Source organism: Dromaius novaehollandiae, chromosome 5, assembly GCF_036370855.1.
Source record: "Dromaius novaehollandiae isolate bDroNov1 chromosome 5, bDroNov1.hap1, whole genome shotgun sequence".
NCBI lineage: Eukaryota > Metazoa > Chordata > Aves > Casuariiformes > Dromaiidae > Dromaius > Dromaius novaehollandiae.
In genome coordinates this window covers 68,359,414-68,372,496 of record NC_088102.1, presented here as the reverse complement: position 1 = coordinate 68,372,496, position 13,083 = coordinate 68,359,414, and the positions used below count along the sequence as shown (strand labels likewise).

Here is a 13,083-nt window from a genome sequence, read left to right as displayed (position 1 = left end):
CTGACTAAGAATTAGTTTTTCAGCAATTAATTCACCTCACTACCTCTGTAGGACACTGACTAACTTTCAGAGCCTCTCTCAGCCTGACAGTGTGATCCTGACTTTCTGTTCGTATTGGGGGTCCTGCTCTAGATGCCAGTAGGTCCAGGCAAGTCGCAGGGAACCGAGGGTCAGGCGAAGCTGAAACCCCCTTCTGTAATTCTGAAATGAACGCTAGGAATCCCCCCACACACATATAAATTTATCATTTATTGCCTGTAATTTTCTCACCTAATCCCAAATTTAATGACAGTTCTCAGCTTTGTTTTTCTCCTCAAATTACCGTACCATAAGTGTGTGTAATCTCTGAATAAAATCAAAAGCAGCTTACATGGTAATCAGAGGTGGGAGCACAGCACCTGCTGTTCAAGCCAGGCAGCCACTACGAAGCGTTTGCATGACAGTTAAGGTGCTGGGAGGCAAATGTGCGTCTTTCTTGTACTAGCCCACAGCTGTATTTTGTCAGTGGCTCGGCTTGGTATAATGTCTCATTTGGTGGTAAACTTTTAGGCGGGAAGTCAGAGAACTGGGGGAGACCAAGCACAACCCACTCCATTTCTTGGATGTGATGAACTTTTAGGTCATGGTTTGTAGTGGAGTTAGTTATACTGTGGAGTAACTACATTTACTCCACAAAAATTATGCTGTAGTCAGTTCTGAATTCCTCTTTTACACTGTGGGAAAGGCTCTGCATCCGCTTTTTTTTTTTTTTTTTTTCCTCCCCAGGAACAAATTAAACAATTCTGACTAAGCAATAGAGATGGACAATCCTAGCGTATACTAGAAGCAGAATACCTGTGCACCCTCTGCTAACTCAAAATTAGCACTGGTTAACACCTCTCTGTTCTAGCCCCCACCTCAGCTGGTGCTACTGGCATCAGAGGGGCAGGCCCTAAGCAATACCAGGTCTGGTTCTTGCCCAGTATGGAAGAGACGTGCATTAGCTTACACTGTCCCAGCGAAGCAAGGTGTGAATTTATTTTTGCCTGCTGACTGTTGCAACAAAGATCTCAGCATGGTACTGTATTTTTTTCTGTCCAGTTCATAGCAGCCCACTGGGAAGGAAGAGGGACAGATCTGCTCACCCTTCTTGGTATACCTGTGCTGTAGATCAGACCACTAACAGTGAGAACCCCCTCCGATGCAGGGGGATGTATGGGCATGTTTGAGCAGTGCTACTCAATGCTTGTCATTTGCAACAGAAAAATTGAGTTAAGCTGTGAATATCCATTTATTATTTACTTCCTTTTTTTGTTGTTTGCTTCATTCTGTAGAACTGTGTGCGTATAGTTAGAGTGGGGGAGAGGGGCTCGCAATCATTTTGCATGCTACCTGTTGGTGACCAGCCAGTCCCACAATAGCCTGCACAACCAGATGAGAGCCTTGCAGCTACAAAGCACCAGCTTCAGTTGCATATGCCTCTAAAGCAGCACTTTTTTTACTTTTATAAAATCAACAGCAATGCATTTACTTAAGAGCAGCCCCATTTAGTAACTAAATTCTTACATCCTAGCCATGCAGAATTTTGCATAGCTCTTTCCCTGCTGCTTCAATATTACTCTGTCCATCCTGCTGTCGGGAGTGGGGTGCCCTGGCCAATATAATGAGCAGGATTCAGAGCAGCAATATGATGTGAATGCTGCTGTTGATCCCACAGGAAGCATGTAGAAGAAGCTCAACTTGCTCATAATAGCAAGATCTTAAGCTAAAAGGAAGTGTTGTGGCTAGATGAATATTTTCAGTTATAGTTCTCATTTGCAAAAATGAGTTAAACTGAATCCAGTGTTTGGTAGTCGAGTGAGAGGGCAAAGGATTTTTCTGGCGGTCTGTAATGGAAAACGTGAACATTCACTCAGAACAGTAGCTCCGCGTTGTCTACAACATGCAGATGCCTATTACAGATACCAGCTCTAATGGAGAATGGCTTTAGGAAAAGTGTGCAGTTAACTTTTTATTCATTTCAGTACAGGACTTTTGTCCATCTCCCCTACCCTTTGCACTTTGGCTCTGCAATGTGGCACTCAGCAGATTTTGATTGGTTTTGTGGTTATTTGCAATGCCATTTCTTTTGTTGGTTTCAGATTGACAAGTATGCTCAGCGGGATCTGAAGAAAGGGCTTCATTTGTATGGGACAGATGGAAATATTGGCCTAACTAATGCATGGAGCATCATTCAAACAGATGTAAGTCTGAACTTTTTTCTTCTCTTTACCCTCTAGGCTCTGTTACAGTATATTCTGGGAGGGGGGAGAAATCTAAGATTCCAGATCCCAAGCCAACCTGGTGATTTTTTTTTTTGTTTGCTTCTCCTTTGCTGAGGATGACTTACTTCTTTTAAATATTTATATTGTGTTGACCCCTGAAGATCAATTAATTCTGTGCCTTGTTGAGAATGAAGGACATTGTCAGAGAGGAGAAAAGCAGCTACTTTCTCTTAAAAGTCAAAGAGAACTGGACAGCTTATGCTGGAGTGAATAGCAATAGCGTAATAACAAGGAACCACTTCAAACCCTTTGCATTTCTGTCCTGTCTCTTTTCGTTGCTATTGTTGGTTTCCCATAGCGTAGTCAAAATGGAAACTGGCCATGGCGTTTGCAACCTCCTCCTGCCGTCGGCACATTTTTCCCAGCAGATGTCTGGTCTCCTCCATCGCAGATGGGCTGGGAATGCTTTTTGCTATACTGTCACCAGTGTGACATCTTTCTGATTTTCTGGTAACACTCTGCTAGTATTTGCCTCATAAAGGATGGGTTACGCTGAGCTCGACAGCTGGTTTCCTCCTTTTGTCCTCGGCTGGCTCACTGAGGAAGCACCATCCATTGCAGTCCAGCTTCATTACTTCCATCCTTCTCCTTTTGTATTCAGCTCAATCATTTCTCTGAGGCTTTCTGATTTGATTTCCCCTGCTTCTTGAATGAGGAGAGGTGCTGAGTCCCTTCAAATTTTCTTCAGCTTTAGGAAGAAGCCCTGTTACTGTCCTGGCTTCATTCAGAATTCTTTTGTAGCTTTCTCAGAGAGTCTCCCTCTAGAGGCACCAGCATGGTGTGGACTTGCAGGGCTCCAGTCTTGTCTCCATTGTCTTAAACTGGCCAAAGATGATACCTACCCCCATGCTTCCAAGGCTATGTGAGCTATTCAGGATGAGGGATGGGCTACCTACCACATTTTGGTATGAGAAACTTGCTCATTTACCCTTTCCTTCCTCTACTGCCACTTCGGCTGAAATCCTGAATTATGCATCTTTCAGTTTGGTAGCGTTTGAGATTCACAGCTGCTCTGCTGTACAATACAGATAGGTAGGCTGCTAAGGAAGGGTCTGGGAAATTAAAAATTCAGGATCACTAGCAGAGTCAAAGACTAGGCTTGCCAACCCCCTGGTGCATCTTTGGAGCTGTGTGAGCTGTCTGCACTGAGTGCAGTAGGCTGGCAGTGACAGCACCGTATGTGAACGACTTATGCAGCTCAGGTCCTGCAAACACGCTAATAAGCTCTCTATTCCTGCACTGTAACAACTACACGTGGAAGGTACCTCCTGTTATCTTTAAAAGGTCACGGCATTTGGCAATGCTTTTTTAATATTTTCCCAATACTATGCTCAAACATGAGAAGTTATTAATTGCTTATAAGAGAAATGTATTTTGAGGTTCTAGCCCAAGAGTGGGCCATGTGAAATGTAGATTAAATTTTTAATATCACTACTTATTTGAAAAAAATATTAAAAGTTAGTTATACTCCCCCAAACCAATTAACTCTGCTTAGTCAAAATGTAACAAAATTTACTAATATTAAGATGTTTGCAGTAAATATTAATCAGGCTTCAGTGACATCTCAAGAAGTATTAAAAACATATGTCAAAGATGGGGGGAAGAAAACATTATTTGGAGGATTTGTGGGATGCAAAACCCATGCTTTTGCTTCTCCTTCTGTGAAACAGGTGTTACGATATATGACTAGTATGTCTAGTTCACCTATCCACATTGTTTTCAAGATGTTCCCAAATTGGACCTGGTTCAGAAACAATGTGCAAGAATAATTAGGATTCTGGAATTTACTTTTTAGTGAGAAATTTAAAATCTCTACTCAACTAGGAAAAGATGAAATAGTGATGTGATTACAGCCCATAAAAAGAGGATAGAAAGGGAAAAGGGCTTTGAAAGCAAAGAGCTCTGTAATTTTTTTGAAAGAAAGCAGAGTGTGATCCAAGAGCTAGAAAGTTAAGATAAAATATTTGGTGAGATGCAGATATAGAAAGATGGTAGATTCTCTTTCACCCATGTCAAGATAAGGTGTTTGTCTAATGGAAATGATCTTGTTCAGCCACAGGTTTGGGCTTGAGGCAGGACTTGATGATATTCTGTGGATGGTGTAGTGCTACCGATCATGCTAGATTGTATTAATGGTCCCTCTGGCCTTCAGCCCTATTACAATTTGATGAGTATCTTAAAAGCTTCAGGTGAAACTAACTTCAGCTAGTTTTTAGGACCACAGAAGATAACAGGAAAGTGCCATCTTGCAAGCCACGTACAATCACATTAAATCACTCTTTTTCTAGTGTAACAACTGTGAAATTACCATGCGCTGCCTTGACAGTACTACAGTGTTAAAGTCTGTGTGGTCCCAGTGCTGGGCACTGAGGGGACCAGCAAAGAACTCCCACAGATCCATTTCTACTGCTCTGCATAATTGGTTTTCACATGTATCTTTCAAAACTATTCAGCAGTAGACTATTGCAGTGGTGCAGTGAAAGCAATCCCAGCATGGTTAATTATGCAAAGCACTTTGCAGTTGAATAGCACTATGTAAATGCCAAGTATTATTTTTTTGTGTTTAGTAATAATCGTTACCCCTTACATCCCTAATCAGTAGAGTGTAATCACTAATAGGGGGATTAGGAGCATACAGGGGACTTCCAGAAAGGAAGGTCCCAGCCCAGCTGTTTTCATTCTGGCTCCTAAGAGACTACTGGCAAAAGACCCCCCCCATTAGCTCTAATCACACTGCCATATAGGCAAATGTCTCAGCACTGTTTTTTTTCATGGAGCCAGTATACATCAGTCATTGGTTGAGCAATGAGCCATGTCTATACATGGATGGAAAACAGCAGCCTCAGAGAAAAAAAATAAAAAAACAACCCAAAACACAAAGCAAAACACGACAGTAGCAGTAATGTTAATGAGTCCTCCTCCTCCTCCTTCCTTATCCCCTCTGCATTCACACTCTTTTTCTTTGCACAAATGTCATTCAGCGCTTGAGCAGAAGGATGGCACTGTGATTAAAGCACTAGGCGCAGACATCAGGCAGCTAAGCTCTGGCATAGGTCTTCATTCCTCCTGCCTTTAGCTTAGACAAAGACCAACCCCATCATGAGTTTACTAAATAGGATGGTGTATAGCAACTAACAGACTAAGGGCTTCTATTTTGCTTAAAGAAGTAAAAAAACAGTCTTCCCAGAAACAGATGCACATTTAGCAGGTGGCATTTGGTTTTTGTCTGACTACTTGATCATAAATTAGAGAGGAGTTTCAACTGGCACTATGGATACCCAGTGCACGCATTCACTTGTGAATGGTGGTGATTGTATTTCTTCTTCTTCACGTGTGAGAGCCCTGAGCACCTTTGACGGACAGGATCAAATTCTTTTTTCTTTTTCTCTCAGAGTAGAAGGATGGAATCTGAGAATAATTAAGCAGCCACTGTTTTTGTGTTCTTTCCCCTCTTTTGGGGGGCTTACTTCTTTGCAGTCTTGAACCTTCAGAAATCACATATGCTTCTGTTAAAAGGGGGAAAATCATTCTACAGTTCATCACTGGGAACACAGAAACAGCAGGGTCCATCAGCCCCGTATTTAGGGAGGAAGTTCCAGTTTTAGTCTATGACTGATACTTTCAGACTACCAATAAAAGAGTTGGGTTCAGCTGCATACATGCAGTGCATGTTAGAGGAAAAGCATTAGACTCCTCTGGCAGAAGTGTTAAGCCTCTAGGTCAGGGAGCTGTTTCAAATTGGAATATCTTATTGATTTTTTTTTTTTAATACCTTCAGCTTACTAAACTCACTGTCTTTCTCAATGGAGTTTCAAACCTTAAAAGGAACAGACACACAGGGAGGTGACTTTTGCATGTTGTGACCAGGGACTACAAAAGCATACAAAGTAATTTTAAACATGACTAAAGTTCTAATACCTCAAGCTGTAAGTTGCATTGAGCTGCATTACACTCTTTAACAACCAGGAGTGGTTAAAGTTACAGGTAGAAACCATTAGGAAATGAGAAATGGGCATTAATTTTTGAAATGATGCTTCATCACCAACATCTTTGTGATCAATATTTGAACACTTCTCCTTTTAACTAACCAGTCAGTAATTTGAGAGGGCCGTAGAAAAAGCATTAGCCTCACTAAAGTGAGCAGCTTCAGCTCACTTTCATTGCTGTATAATGCCTTTCATGTCTACTTAGACCACTGTAACTGAGAGCAAAACTTGACCCAATCTCCCCCCGCCCCGTCATTGATTCTGTGTTAGATTAAAACACATTTTGGATTACTGCTGAAGTAATCCAAACCATCCATTAAATATTATATGATTTTAAATTAAAACCATCTTCTTCACCACTTCTCACAGTGATGGAGAAAAAAGACATATACAAGGCACCATGTCCCTAAGTCTCCCTCACAGAAAAACAGTAACTGCTAAAAACCTGAGACAAGGATTCAGTGTCTGTGGGTTTAATTTTTATTCATAAGCCTTATCCCAACCTGGTTGATTTTTGCAAGAATTTGGCAAAGAAACTATGATCCATTTAGTCCTTAAAAGTAGAGTAGCCAGTAAAATACATGCAGTGTTTTAACTTTTCTTCTGCATGATGCCACTGCAGTAAGATAGAAACATTTTGTTTAGCATTAATTACCACTGCTAGCTATCCCAGGGCAGAGCAGCAATTGCTTGTTAACACGAAAATAAAGCTACCTGGGAGCAGCGCTGCGTTCTGTAAATACAGCCCAGAGCCCTTCGTGCCGTGTGACGCTGCCTGGTTGCGAAAGCGCTCCTCAGCCCGCGACCTCTGGCTGCATGACTGCATTGAGCAGCCCCTAATTGTCCAGAGCTCTCAGGAGCTGACTCTGCACTTCCCAGCCTTCCCCTGCCAACCCTCCCGGGCAATCAATATGGGGGAGCCACTGATGTCTCTTTAACGAAGGAGGAGAAAAGTGTGTTTTGACATTTCAGGAGCCAGAGCCTCCCACATGAAACAAGTGAAGCAAAAAGGAGAGGATCATCAGTGTGCCTGGAAACATTCAGCAACAGCAGCTTAGATGATCAGAGGTGTTTTGACAATTTTTTGCTTGTTTGAGCAACTCTTCTCAAACTACTATCAGTGTCTGCAGAACTACTACCCAACTGTCACCTTATCCCATAAGTACCTGCGTTCCTTCGTACCCATGCATGCTCTTTCATAGCTGCAAGCCCTAGAATCAAGTGCTGTGTGGTGTCCAAGTCCAGGGGTCTTCAAGGTACTGCTATTCAAAAGACAGTATCTGCCATCTTCTGAAATTATCCCCTTTTAAAGTGTGGTAGTCTCGATAAAATAGAAGTACTATTAGTCTATAATTGTTTCTGAAAACATTATCCTATTGTTGCCTGTTGAAACTAGGGACAGAATTAAGCAATTAGACAGTCTTGTCTAATTTCATTGCTAAATAGTGAAAGGAACAATACAGGACTGTAAATGCGACCCATAAAGTGAATGTGGTTGTAGCTTACCTTCCAAGAATCAAGTCCAAAATTGCTTTTTGCCGATCAGGCAGCTTACCTTTCTGGCCATGGCAAAACATCAGCCTTTGTGGAAGAACAGAAAGTCTGAAATAATAACTGGCTCCAACAAACTGCTCGTTACAGGTATTTTCTTCCATGTGATCTGTGCTTTTTCCCTTCTCCAAGTACAGGACTGTCTCCCAATTATCCTTGCTCAGAAGCTCTGTAAATTTTAAAAAGAGAATGTTTCTCTCAAATCTCACAAGAAAGGCCTCTTAGTTCTCCCTTTCTCCTTAATGTTCTCCTTTCTTCTAGTAGTCCCTCATCTCTCTGAAGGATCTGGCTACTTCTGATGGTTCAGCTTCATGCAAACAGGATAAATGAGGTGCTTATCAGATGATCCAAAATCAGCCCCCACACTCACTGTTCTCTGTTTGGGCCTCCATACTGAAGACCCTGAATTTACTGAGCCCTAAGCTCATCCGTCTTTTTGGCTCTCAGCTAGGCCCCTTTGCTGATTCTGTACTGGGGACCCATTCCAACCCATTGCTGCCTGCTCCCTGGTTCCTGCCTCTGTGTTTGAGCTTCTGCCATGGGTTGGTGCTTCTAGAGATGCTGTTTGCCTGACCTGGTCTTCACTGAATGCTGAATTTCATTGCTTATCCTCTTTTTCTTCCACATCTCTTCTCAAGTGTTCTCATCTTCTGTTGCCTTTCCTCCCATCCCAGGATGACCGATTCTCACACTGCTTCATTCTTTTTCACCCTTGAGCTTCTTAGCCCTTTCTCCCATTGCTAGGTCTGCCTTGCGAGCCAGCAGTAGCAGGCAAGTACCAGCATTTAATCCTCTGTGCTTGTACAATACACTGAGGATCCATGTGGACAGGTAATGTGTAGCCAAGATCAGCCCAAGTCAGCCCACTTCAGGTTGTCTTTGCAACTGCATCCCCTCCTATTTCCACCTTTAGGCTTACTGGAAATGTAAGTCCCAATCCGAGAGCACTTCCTAGCTACTTTCTGCTTCCCACGCTCTATTGGAACAGCTGTCCTCAACACCGTTAGTGATCTCTTAATAACAAAACCTCTGTTTTGTCTTCATGATCCCTGGCCTGTCAGACATCCTTGACACTCTCAGCCATGCGCTAGTATGGAGGGGAGGGGGCTAGTCTTGACCTTGTGTCACTCATGTCTGGCCTGAACGTCACTCAAACGTCTCAGCCCTTGCTACGCTACCCTCTACATCAATGGTGAACTACATTTTCAAGGCTTGCTATTTCCAGTCTGCCTGTCACTTCTTACTATCAAAAGATCTGCCTTCTGACTCTGATCAACTAGTGACAATAGCCTAGAAGACCCTCTTATTAAAATTTCTAGATAAACCCTCTTTCCTCAAATGCATGGCATTTGTTCCCTATAGCTCCCATCTGCTTTGGGATCTGTTACTCATGAAATCCCTGTTTTGTATGCAGGAACATAAAGAAACAATAATAACAGAAAGTCACAAACTTCTTTTCCTTGCAAGTCATTTTGTAGAAAATGTAGCCTGTAAACTCCCAAATCAAACACTCGCAAGCTACGGATTGATTTCTGCCACAGACCAAATCAGAGGATTGTGAGCAGAACCTCAGGGGGATATATGCTGCTCCAGGAAAGGCTTCTGACTTTTGCCTGGCAGAAGAAAAACATTGTGCTGTGAGCACTGAAACGTCTCTATCTGACTACCTGCTGTGAGTGCTTGCAGCAGCGTATGATACGCGAGGCAACGTGTGACACCTCTGCCCTCTGTTGGCCTTGAACAGCTGATCTTCACTGGTGAGTGCTGTAAGACCTGAGCACTCAGCTCTCCATGCAAATAAACTCTAAAACTACTATGCTTAGAGAAAATGCTCCCTCATGCCAGTGTGTAAACGTCAGGATCTGAAGTAGGTCCTTGGTCCTGGTGATGCAGAAATCTGCATGATTATGAGTCTTTACAAACAAGACAAATATTTTGTGTGTGGATGTGAAAAATACTGTACATGCCTACATAACATCAGGTTTAAAAAATAAGACCTTGGCAAGTCATTTGGGGCTAATTAGGTGTGGCTGGCATAAATCTGAAAAAGTGTGAAGTACTGCCACTATTACAGAGCAGTTCTGCAGCCTGATGTTTGTAGATCCACCTAGGCTGTCTTGTTTTTCTCACTGGTGCTAAAGTTTCTAAACACCTAGAAGTTTCATACTTTCTGAATTAGCATAGGAGTGACAGACGGTGTATATAACTATATGCTATTGAATCTTAGCTTATTTTGTATCACAGGAATGGCTCAGGATAATCATATACCCAGTTCCCAGAGAGAGGAAAGATGTTCACAGAGCCATTCCCTGTATTGTTACATGCATCTCCTGCGCTTTCCATCCCACTATCGAAATACAACAACTAATTCAGCACTAACGTAGTCATTGTACATTGTTTCGCTGTGTACATACCCTTAAAGCACCACTATTTAGGAGCATCAGATGATGATGTTAAGGACCTTTGCCAAAGAGAAGAGGAGGAAATTAATCTTTTACTGAGTAACTAAGAGTCAGGTTGACTGCTCATCTCAGTACTTGGCTGGGGTTTCCTGTTTCAGATCCTGCAGTGTCCTGCTGCTGCAAATAGGTGCCCTTGCTTCTTCATTCTCTCAACATTAGCTACGTACAAGACTGTACTTTAAAAAAAAAAAAAAAAAAAGACATATTCTATGAGAGATAAAAGGTGGGAGAGACAGTCTATTTGCATAAAGCTGAGGAGATACTGTATTCCTTTAAAAAATCTCACATCCCAGCTGGTTTAATGAGAATGCACCAAATTGTGTGCAACAGGAGGCATGGAAGCTTCTTCCATTTCCTCTGAATGAGCAGAAATCAGTGACAGCCCGTACTTACAGTGTCGCTTGGTTCTTTTTCCAGTTCAGATGCTGTGGAGTCTCCAACTATACTGACTGGTTTGAAGTGTACAACACAACCCGGGTGCCAGACTCCTGCTGCTTGGAGTTCAGCGAGAACTGTGGGCTCCATTCCCCGGGGACGTGGTGGAAAGCGGTGAGTAGCTCCAGCAGCAGCTGAGCTGCCTTCTTGCAACCCTGCAACACAGGTAAAGGGCAGGCAGCTAGTCACCTGCAGGGCTATACAGATGAGCTGTGTTGTCACCTGTATCATCTTTAGTCAGATGGTTTTGGAAGGCTCATGCTGAGCCATGATTTCTGACTTTGGACACGATTTCTGAACTGTTTTTTCACATTGCAGACGAGTACCTTCAAACATTTACCTGGAGCACAGTCTAGCTAGGAGATGACAGGGCTGTCCTATTTATGTCCTACCTACTGTGGCAGGTAGGGATAAAGGCAAATGGCTTCTCCACATACTTACCATGAGCCCTGCAGCACTATTCAATAACAAGAGCTTTGGGTGGCCCAGGCAGTCACGAGACTTGAGGGTTGCATGAGCCTGGGGTGCTCTGCTCCCGCCAGGAACCCCGATTCAGGGACTTTTGCTGCACGGTATGAGCGAGGGAATTGCCCCACTGAACTCCCTTAGCAACCCCAGTTCAAGCCCAGCATTTTTTGGAATAAGTCTCTGTACTTCCCTGCAATCAAATTCAAAACTCAATGGGATAATTTCCTTACCATGTTCTCAACAGGATCATTCCAGAGCAGATAGTCAGAGTGTATATTCCTGTCTGAAATAAGCTCAGCAATTCTTTGTGCTAATTACAGGTAGTGTAATTACCCAGGAGGGATGTGGGGGCAAGGCCAGCTAGTGAAGTGGAATTAATGGTGTTTTGCTGATTCTTGTGCTTTGCAAAGGAAGACACTCTGCGAGCTCTCTCGGCCACTTTCTAATGAGATTTCATATGCATGGATTGGTATTTGCAGCGGCCGAGCTCCAACCAAGCCTGGCTCTCTCATATCTCTAGAGTAGCTCCAAATCATATTTTTAATTTAAGCACTGAAGAATTTTTGTTTCCTATTTTAACCTGGGTACCCAGATGATCAGTGCAGGTTAACCAGGCTAGAAACCAGATTTTTTTTTTTTTTTTTTGGGGGGGGGGGTTAATACTTTTCCCCCACCCCACCCCAGAAATAGTGTAAAAAGCCACCAGCTGAAGGCTAAACAGCCATCCTCATGTATATTACAGGACACAGAGTACAAGGCTGTCTTACAGAGGAGGATAAATAAGCCCACAAGCACATTATTTACAGAAAGATTTCATTTGGGCCAGTTCCAGCCCCCGCCCCGCCCCCCCCCCCCCCCCCGACTGGGCCAGGAGCATGAGGGTATATCTACTGCAGAATTTAAACCAGGGAGAAAATAATGGAGGAGCTCCCATACTGCAATTTGAAATGATGACAATGGTGTGAAATGGTACAGCAGAAGATGCTACTGAACAGCTCAAAGACTCATTTTGAAATTCTGAAGTGTTCCTAGTTGACTCTGAGAGGGCAAAGAGACCCCACATCCATTGCTTGCTTATTTTTTAAATACTGGCCCAATTTAAATGAAGTAGCACTCACATAACCTTTTGGAGGTGCACTTTTTGTGTGTGTGTGTGTGTGTGTGTGTGTGTGTGTGTGTGTGTGTGTGTGTGTGTGTGTGTCATTACAATTAATATTCCACAGCCAAGTGTCAGTCCAGAAATGCAGTGTATTTGCTACAATGCTGAAATGATGATTCAGGCTACCTAGCAGCTTAGTGTGACCTGGCTCTTTTTTGTCTTTGTATTCTCAGGGAATTAGAGCCATGTGTTTATGGATAATACAATATTGCTTCTTTTTTTTTTTTTTTTTCCCAGCCTTGCTATGAAACAGTGAAAATATGGCTCCAGGAGAACTTACTAGCAGTGGGAATCTTTGGATTATGCACAGCTCTGGTGCAGGTACACTCTAATATTGATTTCAATTCCTAAGTGATGGCAGCCAAATGAATAATAGTAGATCCATATATCCTCTGGCTAAGCTTGATCTAATAATTTCAAATTTTGCATGATGTTAGACTAAAAAATCTGAGAGATTTAACAATGTCTTATGTTTTCATTCTGTTAAAACACTGTGCGTAGGGTACAGAACTAGTAGTAGTGGTACATGAACTGTTTTATCATGTGCTGTGAAAAGTATGCACTTTATCAAGTGGTTCATCTAAGGTTTAGCTTACGTGTATTTGTCCATTTTGTATTTTTCCATTTGTGTTTTTTAGCCATACCTGTATTTGTCCCATAATTTTTCAGAGAAGAAAGCCAGCTGAGGCTAATATCTAACTAACTTCTAGATAGCCTAA

At 42.6% G+C, this 13,083-nt stretch overlaps 1 protein-coding gene and 1 long non-coding RNA gene across 8 annotated transcripts in view; one reads left to right on the top strand and one right to left on the bottom strand.

Moving 5' to 3' along the window:
- Positions 1 to 13,083, top strand: part of TSPAN4 (tetraspanin 4) — a 356,522-nt gene that overhangs the window by 335,146 nt on the left and 8,293 nt on the right. For 3 of the 4 annotated variants that reach the window (XR_003260436.2, XM_026108255.2, XM_026108254.2), the window contains 3 exons: positions 2,121 to 2,222; positions 10,720 to 10,851; positions 12,602 to 12,685. Coding sequence is in view for 2 of the 4 variants with exons in the window: in XM_026108255.2 (XP_025964040.1) it covers positions 2,121 to 2,222; positions 10,720 to 10,851; positions 12,602 to 12,685 (318 nt within the window). In the remaining 2 variants the exon portion in view is untranslated. Of the gene's footprint in view, positions 1 to 2,120; positions 2,223 to 9,381; positions 9,598 to 10,719; positions 10,852 to 12,601; positions 12,686 to 13,083 lie in introns of those variants that run through there. The other variant, XR_010389543.1, reaches the window with a different exon arrangement.
- LOC112988041 (uncharacterized) overlaps positions 1 to 13,083 on the bottom strand; it is a 58,494-nt gene that overhangs the window by 43,180 nt on the left and 2,231 nt on the right. For all 4 annotated transcript variants that reach the window (XR_010389546.1, XR_010389547.1, XR_010389545.1 and 1 more), the window contains exons 2-3: positions 10,696 to 10,892; positions 7,845 to 8,009 (exon numbers count right to left, since the gene is read on the bottom strand). This is a non-coding gene — a long non-coding RNA (uncharacterized LOC112988041). The remainder of the gene's footprint in view (positions 1 to 7,844; positions 8,010 to 10,695; positions 10,893 to 13,083) is intronic.